The 25,569-nt window shown below is 38.3% G+C and overlaps 1 protein-coding gene across 1 annotated transcript in view; it reads left to right on the top strand.

The window, feature by feature from the left end:
• LOC128369388 (phospholipid phosphatase-related protein type 4-like) overlaps window positions 1-25,569 on the top strand; it is a 39,050-nt gene that overhangs the window by 1,689 nt on the left and 11,792 nt on the right. The window contains exons 2-6 of the mRNA XM_053330421.1: window positions 11,823-12,008; window positions 14,502-14,631; window positions 14,798-14,993; window positions 22,041-22,098; window positions 22,241-22,414. Coding sequence (XP_053186396.1) covers window positions 11,823-12,008; window positions 14,502-14,631; window positions 14,798-14,993; window positions 22,041-22,098; window positions 22,241-22,414 — 744 coding nt within the window. The remainder of the gene's footprint in view (window positions 1-11,822; window positions 12,009-14,501; window positions 14,632-14,797; window positions 14,994-22,040; window positions 22,099-22,240; window positions 22,415-25,569) is intronic.

The following is a 25,569-nucleotide window of genomic DNA, read 5'->3' on the forward strand; positions in this document are numbered from 1 at the left end:
GGTAGCTGTGGTATGAGGACCCCAGATTGCCTCCATAGTGGACCCAAGGCTAGTTATTACTTATAGGGCTATTTCAGAGTGTCAACCTAATACATATTTATCAGAGACTGCATGCTTATACTACAGGTAGGCCTGGGCAAGGCTGGATTAGTACCCCCAGGGGCCCCATGGGCACTACAACTCATGGATATTCCACTAGTTGATCATTTTCCCCCACACACTCATCAATACAAACTAACCACAGTGCATTGTGGCCTGCTAACCAGTCATCACTTATTCAGCTATCAAACTGACAAATAAAAAGTGAGTCATGAGTGAGTCTTATTTTCCTGGAAACAACTTCTATGTTGTTCCCATTCAATAACACTGCTGTCAGGTGGAAACCTTGTAACTCCATATTTTGTTTTGGACATACTACTGTAGGTGTCCAACAGCAACTATAACTGTCAACATCAATAGAATGGGTCAAGCCTTGTGTTATTTTTCTGTGGAGCCCGACAAAAAAAGGTAAACTTTTTTTTTCTCCCATCATTGAGGGCCCCTCTCTGCTCAATGGGCCCCTGGGTACTTTGCCCAGATTACCCGTATTGTAGATCCAGCCATGAACCTGGGCAATATATTGAATTAATAAGATACATTTGAACTGTTGTTTCATTACAACATGCACAAAAATGTTACTCATAGTCAAAAAGTATTACTTTTTGGGGTGGAAGATGATAGCTGCTGCTTAAGCTGTGTTGAGTCACAACAGTCCTATAAACCGTGACATGATTAGTTACACTACTCATGCACCTGCCGAGACTCTGATGAATCCAGGCTGCTCTTTGGCTCTGGCTATCTTAGTGAATTTAACGGTTGCGTCTATGAGAGGGAGCCTGAAAATGGCTCTATATGCTGGAACTGTGCTCTCAGTATGTGTTATGTTGATGAGGTATCATATCATCTCTAGTTTTGAGAGCTGAAGCTCTGCTTTGTCTGTGCTGCAGCTGATTATTAAACTGGATGCTGGTGCTACAGTTGAAACATTTGATACTGACAGTCAGTTGTGTGGGATATCCTGTTAACCTTGCAAGTGGTGCAGGGCTTTTATTATTTTTAAGTCAACTATGTTTCACGTGATGTCCTAAAAAGTATGAAGTTTTAATTAGAGCCAGACTGATATATTAGTCAGCTGATATAATTGGCCGATATCGGCCCATCACAGATATATCGATATTGGCATATACATTGTCCAATATGCGCCAATATCTTTTTTTAACATTTTTTAAGGCAGCATTATTATTAATATTTAATCCTTTTTTTCAATTCAAGTTTGATAATTATCATTATTATAATTATTCAATTCCCAGTGAAATTTACTGTTTCAGTGCACTGTGTTATAGTTAAACTGTAAAATATCCTGCTTTTAATATCTTTATAATAAGTGTTTGATAACCACATTGCAAAAAATGTGCATTTTATGTAAATATTCTGTATAGGATTATCAGACAATATATTGATATATCGAATTATCAGAATATTGGAATTTTTTTATTCCCTAATATCGGTATCGGTATCAGCCCCAAAAACCTAGTATCAGTTGGGCTCTAGTTTTAATGCTGCATTGTGCATTGAAAAAAATGGATTAAAACCGAGAACCTCAAAAGGAGTCCCAGTCTTTAACCTAAAGGGTAGGTGATTGGATGAACCATCTGTCAATCACTGTCTCTTACCGTCTTACTTTGTGATGTAGCTAGATTCCCAAGATCATGTGAGAATCCTCACAGGAAACTGATTGCAAGCACATTAAACCCTGAGAAGATGGACCCTTGCGTAATGTCAAGATGCTGTGATCCAGCCCAAGGGTCAATCATTTCAGATGTTTCTGAGTTTGATTTCCATTTTGCTGGTTTTATAGCTTTAAATGGTAAGAAGAATGATCAAAAGTCTTGAGTCTTGCTTGCTCCTGCCAGGCGCTTGCTTGCATCATCAGGTATGGCATTTGGGGAATTTGGAGGCAGAGGAATAGAGCCATGCCATGACATACTGAGTGGAAATGAAAAGTCTAGTTGCAGGTCATAGCCATTACAAATACAGACAAATAAGTGACAGGCTAGATTCATATAATAATTATGTTCAGGGATTCATGTGTCTTCACAGTGACCAGAGTTTCTTGATAACTTGTTTAACAGTCGAGTTGGAGGATCAAAATCAATGCAGTAGAGGTTGAGATGTTGTATCCTGACTTAAAAACCACTGGATGTATATGGAGAAAATCTTTTATCATGGAATGTGTTATCGATATTAATAATTTAGTAGAAACTCAATTGAGAAACAGTTCAACAGTATAAAAATACCCAAATGAGAATAGATCTAATGGATTTTATATTTGACAAGCCTACGAGAAAGATACTTAATGTTACTGATATAAAAATCTGGCTAATCAAATATTGCCATCTAGCAGTCTTGCTAATTGAGTTGCAACAATACTCACAATGGCTTAATGGCTCAGATATTAAAGGGAAATTACCTTGGTCTGAAAGGGTTGACAAAGTTTACATCATTTCACAGTGTGTTGTATCATATCGTCCAGTTCTACCTCAATGCCTGGAAAACACCAACATCTCCACGCCCCATGTTTGTAGTTCAGAGTTCCTGCTTTAAATTGGCCTCCAATCCCAAGCAAAGATAACATTGATGGCATCATCTCAGACTTGACAAAGCTGCTCCGGAGACATAGAACTCATATACAGATTGAGTAGTACCTGACCAAAAGAATCATGACATGTAAGATCAGTATGGATTATGTAACAACAATAATAACTAAATGGAGGAGTTTTGTGGGTATTTATTGCTCGTCCTCTTGATGAAATTACTGAGCATTTTTAAAACTCAAGCTCTGTGGATCTGGTTGATAGCTGTAAAGCCACTGCTTAGGTACTTTGACAGTGACACAGCAATTGGTTGCTATTGCTTCTCCAATGTAAACAAGGTAGGAGATTTGCTGCGGAGGTGGCAACAAGTAGAGTGTGGGCGGCTGATGAGCTCATGAATATGCTAACCATCTCTTCTATTTTAAGGTACAACCAGCTACAGGATAGGATTGTAGTAGTAGTAGCTAGTGGCAACCTGAAGTGTATGGTATGGAAAGTTAGTGGTGCCAAATGCAAAATCGCACCATTCGCCAACCATTCAAAATACAAAACTGCAACATCGTGGACCCACAGACACAAGTAACAGTAACTACTCTGAAAGTATCTTTTCTGTCACTTTTAGGGATGCGTCCAAATTCAGTTTGAATTCTTCATCAGTTCTTTTTAGGCTGCTTGTTTGGTGGTCCTAGTTAAAAAATATTCTGTCTTCGAATTTCAACAGTTTTATGTCACAACAGATTTAACTACATGATATTTAAGATGTATGACTCAAGGATGGACATTCAAAGAACTGTATCTTAAGTTTTGCCAGGTAGATTATAGGGCTGGGTACTCAATACCTTTACGGTATCCACTGAAATAAATCAATATCAAGTAGTATCGAAACGATTTGTATGGACTTGCTCACAGCCAATCAACGCAAGCGTTCTTCAATTTAATGTGACATGTGATTGGCCTAATGCCACAGCAGCTACAACACATCTGTGGTGGTGAAGTCGTGGTGAATTTTAGTCAGCGTGCCAAGATGCCACCTAAACGCTCTAAAGTGTGTCTACACTACACGCCTGTTATGTCAGATAAAAAGACAGAGACCTAAATGTGGAATGGGTATGGAATGAAGTACTTAGTTGGTATCAGTATCACTTTAATTAACTGTTACCAACCCAAAAGTACTGGTTCTCACTCTAGCACATAGAAAGAGGATAAATGTTTGAGCAAGGGGCTTGTTGTCCTCCACTTCATTATGAACATCTGTGTACAAATATTAGCAGATGTTTTTTTTTACTTTGTTGAACTGTACACTTTGGAATGATGAAGATGATCCACCAATCAGTCAGTCTTGATACTATGTCTCTGAGTTAGCATGTGCTTATATTTGTCATTTTTTCTTGTAGTGTTAAAGAGAGGCAAAAAAGACTAAATAAACAGGGACTGTGAATGACAGATCTGATGAGGGATTTGTTGGATTTGTTCTTTAGTGTTATTAAATTAAGAAAAAGGGTCTTTGGGGAGATATAAGAAATGCTCCTTTATGTCTCTTTTAGCTTGCTGAGTGTGTTTTAGTTTCTTCTTTGATTAACAGTAGTTGTCGGGCTGCAAAAGTGCTGGTGTCAGGCTGTATTTAGACAAAATCAGTTACCTCTGCAGTGTGGAGGTATGAGGGGGTGTGGGGGTGTTTATGTGTGCTCTTGAACGTAATCGCTACGAAATTATCAGAAAATAACTTATTTATTGATCTGATTCACTGGCTTTCTCACTAATGCTTCTTGTGTCCGTTTACTCTCTAGCTTGCTCGACCACCGCTGCTCTCTTTCTCACTTGCTGGTGCTCTCAGCTCTCTCTCTCTCTTTCTCTTTTCTTTTTTAAAATGAGTCAGAGAGCCAACAGCATAGTCTAACTATACTTTTAACAAATGGAGGGAAATGTCCTCCCTGCTTCCTGGTAATGTCTTTGTCCTTCCTGTGTTTGGTCACTGCATAGTGATGTTGGGTTTTGTTTCTCCAAAAGTTGACCCTGGATCAACTTTCTTGCTGCAGGCTGGTGCAGCAGTGCTGCTGTACCGCTGCAGCCCAAAACTCCTGCAGCCTAAACACATTACCACCATTCAAAAGAATGGGAGAATGAGCATTTGCCTTAACACTTGACTTGGTCTGAAAATGTTCTTACACTCTACAGAACATAGGACAGAGCAGACAGTGTGTTGTTATCAGTACTAAAAAGTTAGAACCACAGCAGCATCCTACATGTACTAAGTAGTATTTGCAGGTATGTTTATATGATGTTTCATTTACTGCTGCTGAGCAGCTAATTATCTAACAAGCTGCACTGACTCAACTGACTTTAACTGTACACTTTTCCTTGGTGAATATTTGTTGGCTCGTTCAACAAGCTAAGGTGCAGGACAAGATATGTGTTCATTGTTCATTTATCGTCAAGTACATTTTATTTGTTTGTAAGTTAATAATTGGGAGACTTTGGTAGGAAAGCTAAAGTAAGTTGTTTGTTGTGTTCTTGTGTAGCAGGATGCAGTCAGCCTCAGTGTAACCGTCTACTCTGCCTGTGATAGAACGTCATACTGCTTTATTTAATTTTTGTATTGCATTATTGAAATAAAATATCCTTATAATGAATATAAAGATTTTAAATTATAGATGTGTCCCTTTTGGTGTCCAATTTATTCTCAAAAAAGAACACAAGACAAGTGATTTACAGATATGTTACTGTAGTAGACCTTCAAAGGCTATTTAATTTCAGTTAGACTTAAATAAATCTGAGTATTTTACCCACTTGGACTGGATCCAAAATGAAATTGGTTGTCAGATCGCAGCCCTAGCCACTTATTTAAACAAAAGCTCCCACTTGTTTGAAATATTTTCAACAGTGTGGTCCTATTTTCAAAGGTGGTTATAGGGAAAAAGGCGAAACTGAACTTTCTAGTAACTTTGAAAATCAAACTGTCCAATCTGTCACAAACAGTCTTTCTGATTATTGTCACAACCAGTGCCCACACTGTCAATCAAGAAGTCAGTCATTGCCTGTGTATTCTCATAAGACACAGGCAGCACCACTACAGTGTCTAAAGTGAGCTGAATTTGAAGCATCCTGCTCAGAGAGAGAACACTGGCAGTCCAGCTTAGAACAGAGCCACTCCACTCTACAGTTCTCCCTCTCCATACCACTCATGTACCCGGTTTGCAAGCCAATTGATATTTAGTTGATATTTCTGTCCTCTCTGAGACATATTGTCATATTGTTTTTGTATCACAATCATATTTGGTCACAGTATATCTTTAGATTGTAGTGAATGTGATGTGCTGTCGGCTGATGAAGGGTTTATTTGACCAAGCTATAGGAAGTGTTTGACACATTGAATTAAGGATGACTTATTAGTTATGGGGTAAGACAACTGGCATGGTTGCTGCTGATTTCATGCGTTTCCTGACATTATGCCACGTCAAAGAGGATGATTAAGGATAGTTTCACCTTTTCCAGAATCAACAACATTGTGAAGTATGGTGAGAAAACACAATTGCACATCAGTATTTATTAGTTTTGGGTGACAGGGCTACACTGTTCTCACTGCGTCTTGATAAACATTCTGCAGAATTATTGCTCATTCCTCCCTTTTCTTTTTTCCTGACAGAGAAGCTCTGTGTCTCCTACATTTTCTATCTCACACACTGTCACACCATCCTACCCACTAACTGGCTGCTAGGCAACATGGCTCTCTGAATGGGGTGTATTTTTATATCTGTGTGTTCAGGGCTGGAGACGTTAAGAGAAGAAAAACATCCTTGCCGCAGCCTGGTTTCCTCTGTGTGCACAGTAGCCACTAAGGCTTTGGCTTGTTGAGTGATTGTCTTTGAAATTATCATTGTGATGCATTCACGTCATCACATAAGTGGGATATAGTACACCCAGCAGGATTAAAGGAAGATATGATGTAATTCACTGCATCAGGCAGTAACTGGATTCATATCACGGATGCCACGAGTATAATATATATCATTAATGCCTGTATATACACCTGTGTGGAGTGAATAGTGGAATAGACTGATAACTATGCAGCACACACAGCTAACAAAGTGTCTCGCTCGTGGTGGGAGTACTACATTGTTGCTGTGTTGATGTAACATTCTCAATATTGCACTGACAGTGACTGCTAAATCAGACCGACAAACACATCCCTACCTTTTCATTTGAAAAGCCCTGAGATAGATGCTAACAGTAGCTTGCCTTTGGAAGATAAAATACAATAAAAGCCACAAACAAGCTGAGAATACACTAAGAGACCTTTCTTTGGAGTGATTTTAGAAAGTTATCATAAAACAAGAACTTTTATGTGACTGTGATTGTGGCCATTTTGTAGTAGAAAAAGCATTTCTGCTTTTGGGCATTTCTTTGAAGCATACTGAGTCCTTAAATAGGTTCAGTTTGTTGTTTTTGCTGTTTCAAAATTAGGCCCATCTAAGAACTATCAATCAGGATAATAGATCAGCAACTGCCTATCTACAACAGAATTATGTCAATGTGATTGTTTTTGTAGATTTTGCTGTTTTTCAAGCTTATAACTGGAGCTGAACTGATACTGCATGTTTGAACTTGATATTCATGACAGTTTCTTTAAAACTGTCATGAAACATATCATTTTATGTCTGTGCTGCTGGGGACTGTCAGTTCAGTTTTGGATTCTAACTTCCAACTATTACATCCAATTTAATACAAAACTAGACCTACAGTAAATAAACACAGTTTTAAGGTGTAGGATTTCAGCAACTGAAACAGAGGTATCTCATCATGTTCCTGTGGATTCTGCAGTCTTTCATTAAAGAACCACTCCATAATTGTTGGTATATAAAAAACTCTACTTTGTATGATAATTTGTGTCTGACATGGTTTTTCCGCAAAAAAGTTCAGTTATCTTGTTAAAATTCTTAAAATGCCATCTGCTCCTCATTAACAATTCCAGAAACTATACATATCCAAATATATGTCATGGCAGAACTGGTAAACACAAAATGTTTGAAAAGTCCATTCTTAGTGAATGTGCACTGGAGGTTTCAAGTTTCTACATCAGTATTTGTAATGTCACAATGCATGTTTGTAAGCCAGACTCTTAAAATGACATAATTTTAAGATCATTTTAAGCTAATACTCTGCTCCACTAACTAGCTGGATCTCATCATGGCTTTGGTACATTGAAAATTTCACTGATTTGAATCTAAATTACATTCAGATGTTGTAAAGATTCATATGTACTGTATTCAAATTAATGCTAATTATTTTATTTAGCACCTCATATTATGATTCTGTCACACACCTGTTTTGCATTACTGAGAACCTTTTTTTTTTTTACCCACAAGCTAGAGAACTATATCGTACGAACTGGCCACTGAATAGTATAACCAGCATGGGTTATTGGCATCCCCAGGTTTCACATTCAGATAATGATATATTGTGTTGATACATATTTTAAAAATGTGACTATTTCCACGATGATATGAGAGTTTTCAAAGCCAGAGTATTGGAATTGTTGTAGGTGGATGAGCAGCTCCTCAGGCCAGGAAGCAGCTTCACTGCAGGGACTATTGACTGACATCCATGAAACTGTTCTTTAAACTCTCCTACACTAAGATAATGTGTTTCATCTCTCACCTGAAATAAATGCACAGTAGAAATATTTGGGAATCCTGTCCAAGCCACATGTTTTTAGCCGTGCTTGGATGGCTATGGATGGCAGAGTCGGTCCACCATTTTGGTCTAGACTACTAGATAGATTGCCATGAAATTTTGTATAGACATTCAAGGTCAGTAGGGCTGGATAATGGTACTCAATATCGAAATATCGAAACGTCTCCCATAAAACGATACCTGCAATCGATCACCCAGACCTAGAAAATATGACTATTTGTATGGACTTGCTCACAGCCAATCATCGCAAGCATTCGTCGATTTAATGTGACGTGATAGGCCCACTGCCACAGCAGCTACAACCCATCTGTGGTGGTGAAGTCACGCTGTTTGCGTGCTTAGCAGTTCAGCAGCCAATATGCCAATTTTAGAACCTTTATGGTCCCAAGATGATGAATCCTAGTGACTTTGGTAACTCCCTGACTTCCTGTAGTACCACCATGAGGTTGGTATATTTGTTTTTTTTAGTAAATATCTTGGATGGACTGTCACATTATTTGTAGACTCCATGGTTCCCAGATGATGACTCTTAATGACCCTTAACTTTTTCTCTATTGGATGGATTGACATGAAATTTATGACAGAAATTCAGGTTTCCCACAGGATCAGTTGTTATTGCTTTCGTGATAATCTGACTTCTCTTCTAGCAACATCATCAGGATAAAATGTCCATTCATCTGATTCTTTGGTTTATGATATACTTGTTATGATATAGGGTTGGGGTTAGCATCCTAACATGCTAAACCAAGATGTTGAAGATGGTGAACATTATACCTGCTTAACATCAGTATGTTAGCATTGTCTTTGAGAGCATACCGATGTTAGCATACAACTTATATCACTAATGTACCCATGTACATCCTCACACAGCTTCTAGCATAGTCTTGTTACAACATTATTCAACCAAATGTACATCTTTACTTTGTGATTTTGCAGGAATCGGAGGCATACCAACATTTAGATATTTGATGTTGTCATACTGTCAAAAGGTAAAAACTGGTACATATGTAATTCTAGCGATAATGAGAAATTTGCAACAAACATATTGGGTAATCTAGGCTCGAAGACTGTGAAAGCAGAGCATTTCACAGTCATTGACAGGTCTTTACATAACTCTTGCAGTCGGAAATGTGGGCGCTTCAGGCAAAAAGGCAGATCATGTAGCTGATAATTTGAACAGCAGGAAGGAAAGGAACAGTGCAGCCTCCAACTGCAAAACAGCCCTGTTTGGACAATGTCCATCATTTTGCAATCTGTAATCTTCCTATTAGGCTACACAGAAATGACATGGCCACTCAGGGTTGTCATAGTGTATCTGTGCAGGAGTCGGCTAAGCATTTTTATATTCAATAGTCTATCAGAACATTGTGACATCCTCTTATTGCTTATTATGTCTGACAAACAGTCCAAAATTCAAAAAAATCAATTGAAAAATCAAAAATTAAGAGCAGCAATTCCTAACATTCAAACTGCTGGAACCAGAGAATTGTAGCATTTATTTTGCTTGATAATTGACACAAAGCAGCAAATTGTTGAAAACTGTTGATTGATTAACTGACTGATCTGTTCAGCTGTACAGCCTGTCGTATGAAAGTTCAGATAGCTTGCTCTTTAAGAGTAAAGGTGACATGATTACTCAGCATTTAAAGTTGAAAATTAAAAACTTTGCATTATTGCCTAAAGGTATAATAGAGATGAAATATTAATTAAACCACTGTGGGATGAAGATCAAATCTCTTCATGAATCAACCAAAGTCATCCTCCAACAATTTCACTTTACTGGAGGTAATAGCAAGTGCATTTTACCGCTACATGTCTCATGAGTTTTGTTTAAAATGACTCATGTATCGATCACTTGAGGCAGAAAACCTGTCGTGACCAACTACTCAGTCAGAAATACAAAAGAAGAAGAAAAACTGGTGTATTTGCTTACAGTGCAGCAGAACAAACTTTGCAGTGACAAATATGTAACCTTTTCTGTGGCTGCTTCACATTGAAAGATAAGCCGTGATCCGCCACTTAGAACGCTTTCAATGTAAGTGTCTATTAATATGTATATAATAATATATTATTGTGTCTCGCCTTCTGCTTGGACAAAGCAAACAGACAGTGGGTAGAATGGAAACATGTTTACCAGTACTATACTACATTTATAAGTGTTCTAACTCGTCCTTGGCTTTTACTACCTTTTTTCATTATCCTGTATCTGCACTGAAGCTGTGTGTCTGTGTGTATGTGCTGCTTACCTGACAAATGTAAGGTTAATAGAAGCAGTGAGAGGTATATCATCAGTCTGACTAGTCACACACCAGGCTTTAATAAAATATCTGTTCATTAACTCATTTCCGCATGTGTTTGTGTTTACGGCCATAACTGGGGTTAATTAGAGTCAAACCTTTAATGCGTGTAATTGAAGTAGAAAAAGTTCAAGTATCTCTCTCATCTATTTTTTTTTTTTGCAATAGAAGTAAGGTGTTAATAGCTTTTTCTCACTTCTTACAGTATATGACATTTTTAGCCATCCTCCACAATGTAATCTGTAGTTACCCATTCAGCTATTGCTGTTCAGAGCTTACTGCTTGGGTTTCCCTTGCACAATATACAGGTGACTCGTAGTTAACATGGTTGAGTCTTTAAATCATAATTATATATATAATATAATATATGTTTGGGGGTTTCAAAAAGAAGGATGGGTATGTTAGGACTTTATTGTTACAGATTGATAAATGTCGATACTCTTATTGATACTACTCATCTTAATTTGCTGTAAAAAATAAACACATGACATGAAAGCTGTGAAAAGAACAGTTATTTCATTATTACTTTGTTTCTTTTGCAGAAATAAGTTAACTTGTTTTTGAGTTTCCTGGGTATATAATGAGGGAGGCTGGGGATGTAGGTACAGCAGCTGCTTTGCTAATGCAGTCACACTCACTGAACTGCTTCATCTTTATAGAATGTTGTACGTGCAAGTGTTTCATGAGGTTGCCGGTGTAACCCCCCTTTACACACAGCTAACCTTTTACGCATTTTGCATTTAGCTGCATTTTCATTCAATTTAGTAAAGTGAGTCCACACTTCTGAACATTTTGCCATGACTGGAGAGGACGGAGCAAACATAACCTGACGCTGGGGATTTGGTCATGATTAGGGGATGGTCAGAAAGTTGCCGGCTATGTTAGAATGAATTAATGTTACAATCATACTGACAGCAGCACTGTTTGTCCAGGAGCTTATCAATATTACAGTAATATCCCTACATAGTCAGTAATAGTAGGGCAGTCAGGAACTGGTACCAATTTAGTACTGGTTCTCAATACCCATCCTTATTTAGAGAGTTGTTTGTGAAAAACATGTTTAAATTATTATTAAGGCATCATTGTGTCTGCACAAATTTTACCTAGTAATTTTCAGCTCATACTATTATTATAGTTTGATGAACATTATATTTTTGAACTATTTTCTAATTAATTTGTATTGTTATTTCTTTATTTGTAGCTCCCTATCCTGGCCTCCTCTGTTGTCAGTCTTTATTTCTTGGAGCTGACGGATTTTTTCCAGCCGGTGCATTCTGGGTACAGTTGTAATGACCGCAGTCTGTCTCTGCCCTACATCCTGCCTAGACAGGAAGTCTGTCCACTGCCTCTGCTCTTCAGCCTGGCCTTCGCTGCTCCCACTGCAACTGTGAGTAAACCTCTGTGTGTGTGTCTGTCTGTCTGTCTAACATGCTCATTGACATGGCTGTGATTATATATGTAGAAAGTGACACAGATTTTGTTCATACTCATGCCTAGGTCTTATTGTGATGGTCCTTTACCATAATAACCATGTAAAAATGTAGTGGGTGGTAGTGTGCTGGAGTACATTATATTGGATTGTGTTCCTACTATTTTGTCCACTCCATTAACAAGGGGCAAAATATACTTTTCAATATAAAGCACTCCAGTACACCACCACCCACTACAACCTCAATGCTAAACATAAAGTGGAATCATCACATTTCTGACAGTGTCAATACAAGCATTGTAAAAGTAGAATTCATGGCAGGGCTGTATTGGATTGCATTAGATTAGGGTGAACCTAATGAAGTGGCCGGTGAGTGTGTGTAGTAAATCATATGTCTATGGGAAAGCCATCCTCCCACAGCCAGAAGTGATCTCCTACTCGTTGCTGTTTTTAAAATGTGTCCATAATGCAGTAGGAGAGAAAAACAAGTAAAAGCACTAAGCTGTTTCCATGCTACACTAACATTTAATGTGAATAAGCCAGGCCAGTGTAACCGTGTTGACTAGAATTCTTTTAAACTAAATCCCATTTGTTGAGTGAAGTTGCCTGGTGAAGCTCTCAGTAATGACTTTGTTTCTGTTTTCAGTTAAGTTTAAAGGCGCCATAAAGCTGAATTAATTGATAAAGAAAGTCTAAGTCTGCTGGCCAGTTCTTCTGTTTTCACTCCTCACTCGGTTCACAAAAAGTATTCAAAGACAACCACAGATCTCAGTGCATGTTAGCCAGGGTTATATTGGGTTTGAACCCCAGAGCACAATTTGGCAAACATCAATTTTAAGAGATCAGATGGTTACCTTTGAAGTATAAAGCTATACAACTACACTCAATGCACTATTTCAAAGACTGCCTTTGTAAGGTTTGGGGAAGTCATGCCCACCTGACCAGAGCTTGTGTTGCTGAGGTTTAATACTGGGCATCTGTTCTTTTAGGTTCTATGGTGTCAGGACTTGAAACTTTGAAGTGACTTTTAGAATAAATAATAAGTAACCAAATCAAATTATGGCTTGTGTGAAATTTGGTAGTATATAATACTACACACATATATATATATTAGTATATAATACTAATATGTATGTATATATATATATAATAAGTATTTTTCTTCATTGTGTTATCCTTGACCTTCACAGTTGTGTGTAATTTGATGTCCCCTTTCTTGTAATGTCAAATAACTACACTAATCTTAATTCCTCTTGCATGGAGACAACTTCTTAAAGATGTTGTTATTCCTGTACCTTGGCTTGTGGAAGTACACAAGATTGTCAAACTTGATTCGAGATTACCTGAGTAATGTTGAATGATGATGAAGTGTCCACTGGTGAATCCTTCCATTACCAACAAGGTGTCTCTACAAACACCCACCAATGAAAAAGCCAATTAGAAACCAGGTTATGACCTGTATATGGCCAATAAACTAGGTTCCACCAGGAGAAACCTATCCACAAAAATCTGGTTCTCTGTTCCCCTTACATAGTGTTTGAGATACCAGGTTATTTAAGAAATACATCTGTAACCTGCTTGTAGAAGTGCATCTAAGTCATTAGATAGTCTATGCTTGAAATAAAATGGATTGTACAAAGTGTCATCTGAGCAGGATTTGGCGGAAGTATTGTCATATAGGGGCCGAGACAAGAGGTAAGGTGCACAGTTTTGGACGGTCTATCCTCTCAGTTGTACATGGAATGTCAAAACCAAGTGTTTGTGATTGTGTTAAGTGTTCGTGATTGTCAGGTTGTTGTTTTCAGAAATGGTTTTACATTGCCTCCTTAATTTCTGACAAGGTGTGAGGGTTTCAGATGTTGTTTGACAATGCAACAAGTACTTTGTTTCAAGTATACTGACGGCTTTAGCTTTGTTTAAGGCTGGTGTATACTGTTTGTCAGATGGTTGAATAACCTCAGAAACCCTCTCCCCCCACCACCAAACCAATACCACCTATCTGATGTTGGGTTAGCGGGACTGTTTCTGACAATTCCCACCACTTTCTGAAACTGACAATCCAACATTCACACCCACTTTGTACCGTGATTGGCCAACTGCACAGAGGTGAGAAAGGAGCCAGGGTTTGAACTTCTCTCACTTGCTCTCTTCATTTTTGACACAACTATTTCATGTGAACAACCAAGTGTAACTCTATGAATGCCTTCCAGGAGAGACTGTCTGACAATGTGCACTGTTATCCCTGTATTTAAACCATTTCACATCTCCCCTCCCCTTTCTAACACCATTTAATTCCAATTTTCATTCTAATAATTAACCAAAAACCAGAAACTTTAAACTAATTCTGTTGAGGATCATAACAGTGGGATCATTTGTTGTATTTAAAGCATTCAGCCTATCAATGAGACATAAATTTGAATCAGTCTTTTATTTGTCTTTCTCTGTGTCTAGATTCTTATAGGAGAAGCTATTCTGTACTGCTATTTATCCAGGAGGTCAACGGCCACCCAGACTGAAGCCAACATCAACGCTGCAGGCTGTAATTTCAACTCCTACATTCGCAGGGCTGTACGCTTTATAGGTGGGAGGACACATACATCATGCACACAGTGGATTGTTATATGCATGCTTTCAGTGATTGGAACGAACCACAGAAACATATACAAATAAAATAGGCTAGTACCGTGATGACCAAAAATGGTCAGGATTCTGTGTAAGGTTTTTTGATGAGGTATTGTTTTTCACAGGCGTCCACATCTTCGGCCTGTGTGTGACAGCATTGATAACTGACATTCTCCAGCTGTCCACTGGTCAGCACACCCCCTACTGGCTGGATGTGTGCAAACCCAACTTAACCCACATTAACATGTCGACCTGTGATGAGGCCTTTATACTGGAGGATATCTGCTCTGGACAAGACATCAGTCTCATCAACGCCGGGAGGTAAAAGCTTTGTTTTACAGTGCGTAGGAGAGTGTGTGAGTGAGCTAGAGAGTGTGTCCGAGGATGTGTGTGGGAGCTTGCAAGTGTGTGTTTATGAGAATCTTTTTTTAATGTCTGGTTTTAGAACACACACATAGATACACACACACAGGCTATAATGTTCTTGTAGCTCACAATATGAGACTAGTTGTTATGGTTACCAGTCTGCCCTCAGGACAAGCACTGGAACACGAGCTAAATAGTTAAACACTGTAGATAATGCACAACCAGTGTTTCAAAGGCAACAGCAAAGGTCACAACTTGGCTTTTCTACCATAAACAAAATAAATTTATAAAGGTTATGTGTTCTACATGTGTTAGTAGAAACTGCCAAAAATAACTTTAATATTTTAGGACTCCTTCATTTTTACATTTTTATTTTGCACTTAAAGTAACACCTTAGTCTGTGAGAAGATCAGACGTCTCTTAGGTCACTAAAATACCTTCTCGCAGTTAGTCAGCTGCAGCAGGTATTAAGCCTTGTCATGTCAATGTATTGAAAAAAATACAATGATAATGGTCATTAACAAAAGATACAATAACTGTAGTTACCAAAGGGAAATGAAGGAAAATAGACTTGAGGCATAAATAAGTGCCTCACGTCGGGGTTACGCTGTGAGATGCAAGGTTTGTTCAATCCTTGTATTCTTCTATCCACGTTTTTAAAAAAGTATTCCAACACTGTAACATTGCACCCCTAAAAAAATGTTGGACAGTTAAAAAAGCATTGAAATCAATGCCGCAGACCCAGAGAAACTGTACATTCTTCTCTCCTCCAAAACCTGCCACACTTCAGGTGTATTATACTAATTCAGCTTCATTCAGAGATGAGGAGCAGGCTACAGAGGTCTGATAACCTCACTTCTTTTTAGCTCCATACCCCAACATTTTTTCATTTTCAGAGTTGTAGTCTTCAGACCAAGCTGACACTGATTCAAGTGACATGTTTTCACATATACAGTAGTGCTACCCAACACCTGTAAACAGACTTGTAAAATCAAAAACCAAATGGCTCCCAAAGTGTGTGTCTGTGTGTGTGTGTGTGTGTGTGTGTGTGTGTGTGTGTGTGTGTGTGTGTGTGTGAGTGTGTGTGTGTGTGTGTGTGTGTGTGTGTGTGTGTGGTGAAAAAAATGTGTCTGCCAAGTGAGTGTCATGTAATGTTCTGTAGCCAGCTGCTCCAGAAACCCAGATATTTTATCAGGAATGTTTTTCAGCAGGTGCAAATAATAGCAATCCAATGTTATTATACAACAGCATAAAATGGAGCTGCTTTTACAGCACAGCAACAGGGGGGAGCAGTAATCAGGTCTCTGTTGTAGCAAAAGGGTGGCATGGAGACTACAGGGTGGCTAAGTTGTGTATAAATGCTGATTTAATTTCAAACAGTTACATTTATCAATATTTGCTTGGAAAAATCCCCAAATGTTGTGTGTGGTTGGGAGCAGAAAAGGCTGCAAAGAAAGCTGCCTGGGAGAAAAACGGAGCCGCTGCCCGCCACAGGGACAGCTAGCGGCAGGTGGCTTCATCTCTTATTGCATTCACTTGCACTCGGACATCTGAGTTTCGCTCTTGTAAATTTCCAACCAGCTACAACTTTTCATATATATATTTTGGAAATAGATTGTCCAAAAATTGGGAGGCAGCAGTTGTGGAATGGTATTTGTTTATTTGGCCACCATGGTAGATCCACTCCTGCATAGCATACAGTATATTCTATATTCATATACAGCATATATACTATTAATTGTAACTGTTGTGCGCTGTCGTCACTGATTATGCTTATGTTCAGAAGTTATGCAGATGATGCATGCATCCCTCTAAGCTGGATTCTGCTCTCACTACTCTGTAAATGCCACTTCAACTCTAGAGACTAAAGCTTTTCACTGCTCTTTCCATCATCATCTTCAGTGATCACCAGCTTATTTACTCACAGCTTCCATCCCCTTCCTCTGCACATGCATGTTGTAGCTGCTAAACTTGTCTGTGGAAATTCTCAGCTATCCAGGTCATGGTTATCCAAGGAGGGTTGAATCGAAGGCAGCTGAACTTGGTAGTACATACTTGAAGAGGAAGAGGGTTTATGCAGTTCTAGAAGATCATTCGCCTGGAGGGATAGCTCAGGGCTTATGCTCTTTTCTATCCATAGTAGGAGGAATTATGTCTTATTTGGTCTTCGCTGGCGGAAGGAAAGATGGAAGGTTGGAAGAGGCCCAAAAAAACAGCTTGTGTGTATGTGGTGTGGTGTGGGCAGTACTGTAATAGTGTTCTGTGTATTCAGGTTCAGTTAATCGGTTATGGAAGGTTTTTTTGTTGTTGCTGTCCTCATGTATTTCATTACTATTGCTTGATATCTTTGTCTTCCAGTTTGGATGCCTGTTATGGCACACAGGCATCAGGAATCATTACATACGAATGATTCCTGATGCCTGTGTACCATTTTCAGTGCTTTGTTCTGCATTGTTTGCATGCATTGTAGCTAGTTGTCAGAAATGGTGATCCAGGCGGGGACAGAGTATTCAAAGAGTGGTCGGATGTAGGACAGGTAGACTTTGATAACTGTAGAGGATGATGTACCATGCCTTCCACAGAGGGCTTTGTGATGGTTGAGTCTATTGTTTGCCTTTTGTTCCAGGTTATTGATGTGTTATGTCAAAGTCGTGTTGTTGTGGATTGCTACACCAAGGAACGTTGCTTCTTTGCTGACTTTGATTTTGTAGTTCTATTGTGTTAAGTTGACACTATCGTTGGGCAGCAGGTGTGGTGTGTTTTTTAGTGAAGAGGACGCATTGTGTTTTCTATTAATTGATTCATACATTTTTTTGTTGTTGCTAGTTCTGGATATTTAGAGCAAGATCGGTAGTGGAGGTCGTCCTCAAGCCACTGTAGCCAAACTTTGGCTACAGTGGCTGGGGTATAGTATATGACAGAAATGTATAAAAGAACGAGAAGATGGCTCAAAACTGCACCCTGGGGAACTCCTGCTTAATTGGGGGATGAAAGGGGTTGAGGTGGTGGAGGCAACCTTGACTTTGATTTGGTGGTTGTTGAGAAAGCTGTCTGTGGTGGTTCTCCTTTTCCTGAAACCAGCTTTGTGAATTCTAACTGACTGGTGTGGAGTCCTAGGTATTAAACCTTTATGGGGTCGCTATCAAGATCATTGACCTCAATTGGTTTGTTAGTCCTAGTCCTCCTGGCTGCTGTAACATCATTAGAGTCTTCAGGTGTACATGAGTTGTTGGAATTGTAACAAGGCCAAATGTAAAGGTATGTTTGTCTACTGGGATGAAGGGATGAACAAACAGCATTGTATGTGGGGATAAGTGGTATTGTAGACATCTTCTGCCGGGGAATGGTTTCTCCACTTCAGACATAAATAACCTCCTTCACGCCTCTTTCAAACCATCTGTCCTCTTTATCCAAAGTATGTGTGTACATCGTCTTCAAAGGAGTGTTCCTTATCTTTCAATACACAGGTTCTATCTTGAGACAGAAGCTGGTCCCCTTGAAAAACACATGTCAACACAAGAAAAGCAATCTAGTGTATTAAGTCCAGTAAGTGTCATTTAAACCTGGCCTCAAGTGACTCCAATGACTCCCACTGCTGTTTCTACAACAGTCAGGAGCACACACAAACTAATTGGTATCAAAGACCATGATAACTGCCCCACAGAGGTGTTCAGTTAGAACAGAAGAAGACCCTTGGATGAAAGACAAAAAAATCTCAATCCCCCTGGGGTGCCGTTAAGAACATAGAACAATGGTCACAACTTTTTGTCACCATCCCTTAAACCAAACTGAGTATTTCCAATAGGTGAAAACTGTTCACACGGCCAATGAAAGGGCAATTCTGGAAAATGTCCGGGCTTGATTCTCTGGACAGTTTCTGTAGATCATATATGAAAATGGCTTTAGAGAAGTACTGTAAATAGAATAGTAAATGGACTGTACTTACATAGCGCTTTACTAGTCTTTTGACCACTCAAAGTGCTTTTTCACTACATGTCACCCATTCACACACATTCATACTCTGATGACAGGGGCTACACAGGGTTCCAATCTGCTAACTAACCATTTATACAAATTCACACACAGTTTACACAGCAACAGAAGCAATTTGGGGTTAAGTATCTAGCCCAAGGACACATCAACACATCTTTTATATTTGCAAAGCAGTGATAACTCAGTTGTTCCCTGTCTTCTGTACTGAATTACAACTTTGAAACTCAAAACGTGCCTACTGCCTCAATAAGGTTTATTAATGCACTGCTTTCCCTCTGATCTTCCACTTATCAATAATAGATTAGACATATGCTTATGATATTTTAGCCTAAAGCGTAGGAGCTCAGGTGGCCTTGTAGCTGTTACCTTTCGAGAAATAGTTTAGCAGTGTATTTTAGTCTCTTATTGTTGCATATAGTAACAGTAACATTCAGTATCCCTCTGAACATATGTGCTGAGATATACTGAATGTACCACATCTTGGGCTACTCATGGCGCAAGATATATATTCAAATATCTTGATAATCCAGCAAGTAGTTTAGTGAATCTTTGTGAATATTTTGTTTATCCAAAATCTCCTGTTAAAATCTTATCTGGAAATGTGTTCATTCTCAAAGGAATTTTATTGATACAATGAAGGTTTTTGCTTATGTTTGCTACATTTATTCAATTTTTTGTGAACTGTGAGGCTCTTTCTAACCCTGGTTTTCAGTGCTATATAAATAAAGTTTTACCTACTTACCAAACTGTATATAATCTTACATTGGCCACTAACCAAGCCTCTGTGCTAGAACAAGAGAGCTTCACAGTCCACAGTTCATCTATGTAAAAAAATTACAACCATGTAGCACCATAGAACAGACTGAGCTCTATTGTTATTCTGGTGCAAACCCACAGGGGTTCTGCACTCAGGTGTAGTGTCATTTTTTTTGATCAAATGATGGAATACCACATGCACCAATACCAATATTGGATATCGGTCCGATACTAACTCAAAGAGCTGGATCAGGTATTGGTGATAGTGGTCCAATCTGGTGATGGACACCATTAGCTTAATAGACAACAGTTCATTCAGTTTATATCTATGTATTCATTTGTTATATTTTCTTTTACAAAGGTTGGAAATCCCCAGTCTTATCAACACAATGACGCATACAGCTCATTAATTAAACACTGGTATGGGATTGGTACTCAGTATCAGCCCAGGTATTAGATTGGGACTGAAAATGTTGGATCAGTGCATTCCTATACTACAGCTCAGTTTGTGTATGCAGATCTCAGGGATTACCATCCAATTTTCTCACGCATTGTTACTTGAATTTGCACCCACTAAATGATCTGTCATAACAAAGAAATGGAAGATGCACATATAGAACTCACTAAAAAATTGCGAGGCTTTACTAAAGCAGTGCATAATTATGCACACCCTATACTGTGTGGAACCCTGAATTCAACCTTGTGACACAGCAGCTGGCTTTAGTTAAAATGGTACAGGATGTTCTGTGCTTCTCCACACAGACTGTGAGCTGTTCCACACACATTCTTAGTTTGCACAGTGAAATCATCTGGAGTATAGCAGGCGTCCTGAGGATGTGCTCTCCTGAGCGAGCTCCATCCAAAATCTCAGGATTTTTTTTTTATTAACACGATTACTCCTGCATAATGAAAAATTACTTTTTTTCTGTCTGCATAATCTAAATATATAATGTAAACAGGATTATTATGGAAAGCTTTCTTTATGCACATTTGTAAAGAGATTAGACACACTGTTGCTTTTCTCTCTGTATGTGCAGTTATAGCAATAGTGACATTATTGTGCATATGTGATTTGATATATGACATTTTACAAGTTACTTTCTACAAGTTACTGTAGTTGTAGCTTAACTACACACATATCATCATTTACTTACATTGTTCAGCACAAACACAATAGTTACTAGGGTTGAAGGTTTTCTTGTGACTTTTAAAACTATAATGCCCTGGGAATATGTTTCAAAAAACAGGACTGCTGGAAATGATCATAAAGTGTTAATTCTAGCTTTATGGTGCTGATTGGATTATGTGTTGACATGTTCAGTATAAGAACAGTTCCTACTAAAAGTACATTATACAGTTGAGGTGCAAAATGTCTGATTTACCATATTTATGTCTTGATTAATAAGGTAATTAATGCATGCAGTGAACATCCATCGCAAGCCTATTTCAGTAGTTTGATGAAGTGTTTTTTGAGACATTTAGTTAATGTTAAAGTGTTCTTCTGCTCCAATCAGTCATTCTACATTTAGTCCTATACTGCTCTGATTAAGCCACTTGTTACATCATCTGCATATATTTTGCATTCTGCTTCGTTCACTTCATTTGAAAGTTATTTTCCCCACACAGCAGAACTGTAAGTTACTATTTTAGAGTGATAAGTAATTTGAAAGAAATACTGCAGGTGAATTTCTGGTCAATTTAAGGCTGGACCATGTCTGGAATAGATGTGTGGAAGTGTTAATGCAGTTTGGAAAGAGTTGTCCAATTTTTCACTATTGATTTCACTACCTGGTCTTCAGTGCAAGCTTAAATTCTACATGAGTAGTAGCATCAATACAAACATATTGGTATCAGCATCAGTTTTCAAAAGCCCATATCAAAATGTATAATGCAGTACACTGTAGTATCAGCCTGCTGTATAAAACCTACATGCTAGTTTATTACTAGAACCTATTTCTTACACACATGAGAGCTCCAAACCTTCATTGCCTTCTCTGTTATCCTTCATGCACTCATGCACTGCATTTATTAAACACCTGCTAGTGCTGCCACACACACGCAGACACACAAACACACACACACACACACACACACACACACACACACACACACACAAACACACACAAACACATACACCTCCAAGTTTCTTTGAAAGTCACTTGCCTGTTGTAAATGAATATTCAGCATTGTCCTTAGCTGTCTGAACATGATCATTAGCATTAAGAACGCTCTCTCTTTTTCCTACTTGTATAGGAAGTCTTTCCCCTCCCAACATGCAACTCTGGCTGCCTTTGCTGCTGTCTACATCTCAGTAAGTTTACACACACACACACACACACACACACACACACATTACGAATTGCAGATTTGTGAATGAATATAACATAAGCAGAATATGTCACAGGTGTGGGTTAATGTGTTTTTTTGTATTAAAATAAATCTGTGTATTTCAGATGTACTTCAACACGGTGCTGACAGACTCGGCTAAGCTGCTAAAGCCTCTCCTGGTGTTTTCTTTCGTCATGCTGGCCATCCTGGCTGGGTTAACCAGGATCATCCAGTTCAGAAACCACCCTGTGGATGTCTACTGTGGATGGTTACTGGGAGCAGCCATCGCTGTTTATCTGGTAATGCAGTCAAGTAGTGGCAAGTGTTTTGAGCAAGGGCTGTTACAAAGATTTCAAACTTTCCTAAACTTCTTTGTGTAGCTTGAGCTGGCAGAAAATAATTCTATTATCTCTGAACATACACTTTACCAGCAGAAGAAAAACTTTGAGAATGTACTAATTGACAGATGGGTCAACATAGCTACATTGTTTCCATCACCTGTTGACCATTCTGTTCTCCAACAGTCAAGGGAGATCCCCATTCATAGATTAAACCTCAGGAAAATGTACAGTGCTCTCTCTACAGATGCAGCCAAGATGTTAATGCAGGCTTTGATCTTCCCCCACATGTCTTATTGTGTTACATATTGGAGAAAGGCTGAAGAAGCATCATTAAACCACTGACATCCTTGTACAAAACACTTTCTGGACAAATGACTTGAACTCTCCTACATTACATGACATTGTTTACTTGTGTTCATCTCCCATAAAACTGAAGAGTTTGATTTATAATGTACATGGTCCCTTACAAATAAATGAAAACAAGGAAATAAATTATATGAGGAATACTGTTATAAAAAAGCATTGCACCTCAACTGCTAGCATTAAGTCTTTACCTAATTTAGGCAAAAGTTCATCTTGAATATCAAAACTAATAGTATTTGTCTAATGACCACTTGTAGCTCAGGTAGGATCAGCTAAGTTCAAATCAAGATTTAAAAAATAATAGTGCAATCATGTACCTGGTAAAAAAAAAATGAAATATGAAATAATTTAAAAGGTAGATGTTTTGTAGATATGCATAGAGCAGTATTATATAATGAAAGATTTTCTCTGGTTTGTTGGAAAAGCAGAATAGGGTGGTGGAAACCCTTTAATATGATTCATTTTAGTCACTGCTGTGTTACCTTTCAGTCATTTGTTAAATGAGTCATTTGTTGAGCTGGCACTGAGGTTTCCAGTATAGTCTCCTTAAATGTCACTGTTCATATTTCATTGTTGAAGAAGAGCATGCTGACATATAGAAGAATCACATTGGAATTGTCTTCAGTGTTTAATCTGTTGCAGCATTTAGGATGTTACTGTCAGGAAGGTTGGCTAAAGTTGTCCAAGCTCTTGCTCAGCTGTGATTGGAGCAAAGACGTAGAGATTAGGATCAGCTGTCTTTGTCTTTAGAAAATCTTGAAACTGTTTTCAGCAGTGGATTTATCCATATTTGGTTCTCTACTGAGTATATCTGGTTGCAGCACGATGTGTGTAAAATATACCATTTTATATTTTTGTGCTAGGTTGCATTTTTAAAATAATACTTAAACTAGAGATAACTATTTCCTACAGAGGCCATATTATATAAATGTAATATGCTCTATTGTTACTATAGTACATGTGATCCAGTGTAGTTTTATGGGCTGAAGGGAAACAGAAGTGAAACATAGATAAAACTGGTGGATACTCACACAGTATATTTAATACCTCCCACACACTGTCACCCCCGGCCCACACACACTCAGATAGACACACCCACACACAGACATGAGCTGAACTCAAGCTTTTCATTTGTGAGCTGACGTGAACAGACACACACACACACACACACACACTGAGGCACACACACACACACACACACACACACACACACACACACACACACACACACACACACACACACACCAGCACAGCCCTCTAAAGCAGCCTACACTTTTGTTGTTCAGCCTGCAAGAATAAACATTTGCTACAGATTTGTAAGGTTATAGTCCAGAATATCAATTCTATATCAGATCCTATAGAGTCTCCAGTTATGTAAATGCAGTTTGAATGAAGGACATTGTACTGGTGTCTCTTGTAAGTTGAATGCAAATAGAGTGTGTAAATAGATGTAGGCAAAGTATCTGTGAATAAATGAAGCTGCAAGATTTTTTAATCTCCCTTTATGTGTTTCTGCATTATGTAGAGTAGTTTTATAGGCAATCATTCTGCACAGTACAGGCTCTGTTCAGTGATTTTAAGGTGCTTTGTTTAGCATTGCATTATCCATCATCAGAGTAGAGAATAAAATCAAAAGAAATAATCTGAGGCAGATTGGCAGCCTCTACTTGTTCCTGTACTGCAGTGCATCAGTACTACACTGGCTCATTTGGCAGGGCATCTGCTGACTACTTGACATTATAAAAACAGAAACAGTGTAAACTGCCAATTATATATTTGTTAGTCATGGTAGAAGCATGGCTCTAGGGATGGCAATGTCGGCCTTTCTGTTGGTCAGTGCACCACTGTGGTCCAGATTGTATATTGACTGATGACTATTGACTTGATTTGTGTTATCAGACTGCATAAGAATTAAAGGAAAATAACTGTCCCCAACCATAATGGCAGTCTGTGTTTTTACAGAAGTATAAAGTATAACACCCACTCTCCAATCCTACCACCTGCCCCCCCTTCTATTATTATGCTATTATATTATCATTATGTCAGTGGTATAAAATGATCTTCAAATGACAATAATATCATTTATCAAGATTATTTCTGAGACAATATATCGTCCTGTAAAAGTAGTTATTGTGAGAGACCTAATGGCAAATACTAAAGCATAGAGTAACAGTAGCCCAAGTAGAGAATCAGTGAACTGACTCAGTAAGCTCACTATGAATTATTATAAATATAATATTATAAATTAAATGTGTTATTGTTAATGAAAATTACACAGCAATTTCCATTGGTAATAGGTAATTGATCAGCTTTTTGTAGTCATTTAGGTGAACTGTCTCTTAAAATAGACCAGGAGGACAGAGGGCACAGTGTATTTGGAGGAAAGTCTGTGAAGTCCCAAAGTGCAATAATAATAATAACATTCATTTCCTCAAATTATATCACAAAACAATGAAACTCTTGTCCATGTATATTGATAGGTTTATTAAGCTCCAGCAACTTGTAGTACAGTAAAATGTGTTTTTCATTGTTACCACATGTTGACTTTAACAATTAGAAAGATTGTGTCCAGTATATTAAATTGCATCCAAGCACACAACAACACCATTACTGCAAATATTGTGAGACATTATATTTAAGCAGAACTCCCTTTAATAATAAACCTAACAGGTCAGGCTTTGGTTGCCACAATTATCAGCCTGATTATCGTGCTGTCCCATGTGTGGAGGAAGCCTATTTAACTTAGCTAC

The sequence above is a fragment of the Scomber japonicus genome, chromosome 12, assembly GCF_027409825.1.
Source record: "Scomber japonicus isolate fScoJap1 chromosome 12, fScoJap1.pri, whole genome shotgun sequence".
NCBI lineage: Eukaryota > Metazoa > Chordata > Actinopteri > Scombriformes > Scombridae > Scomber > Scomber japonicus.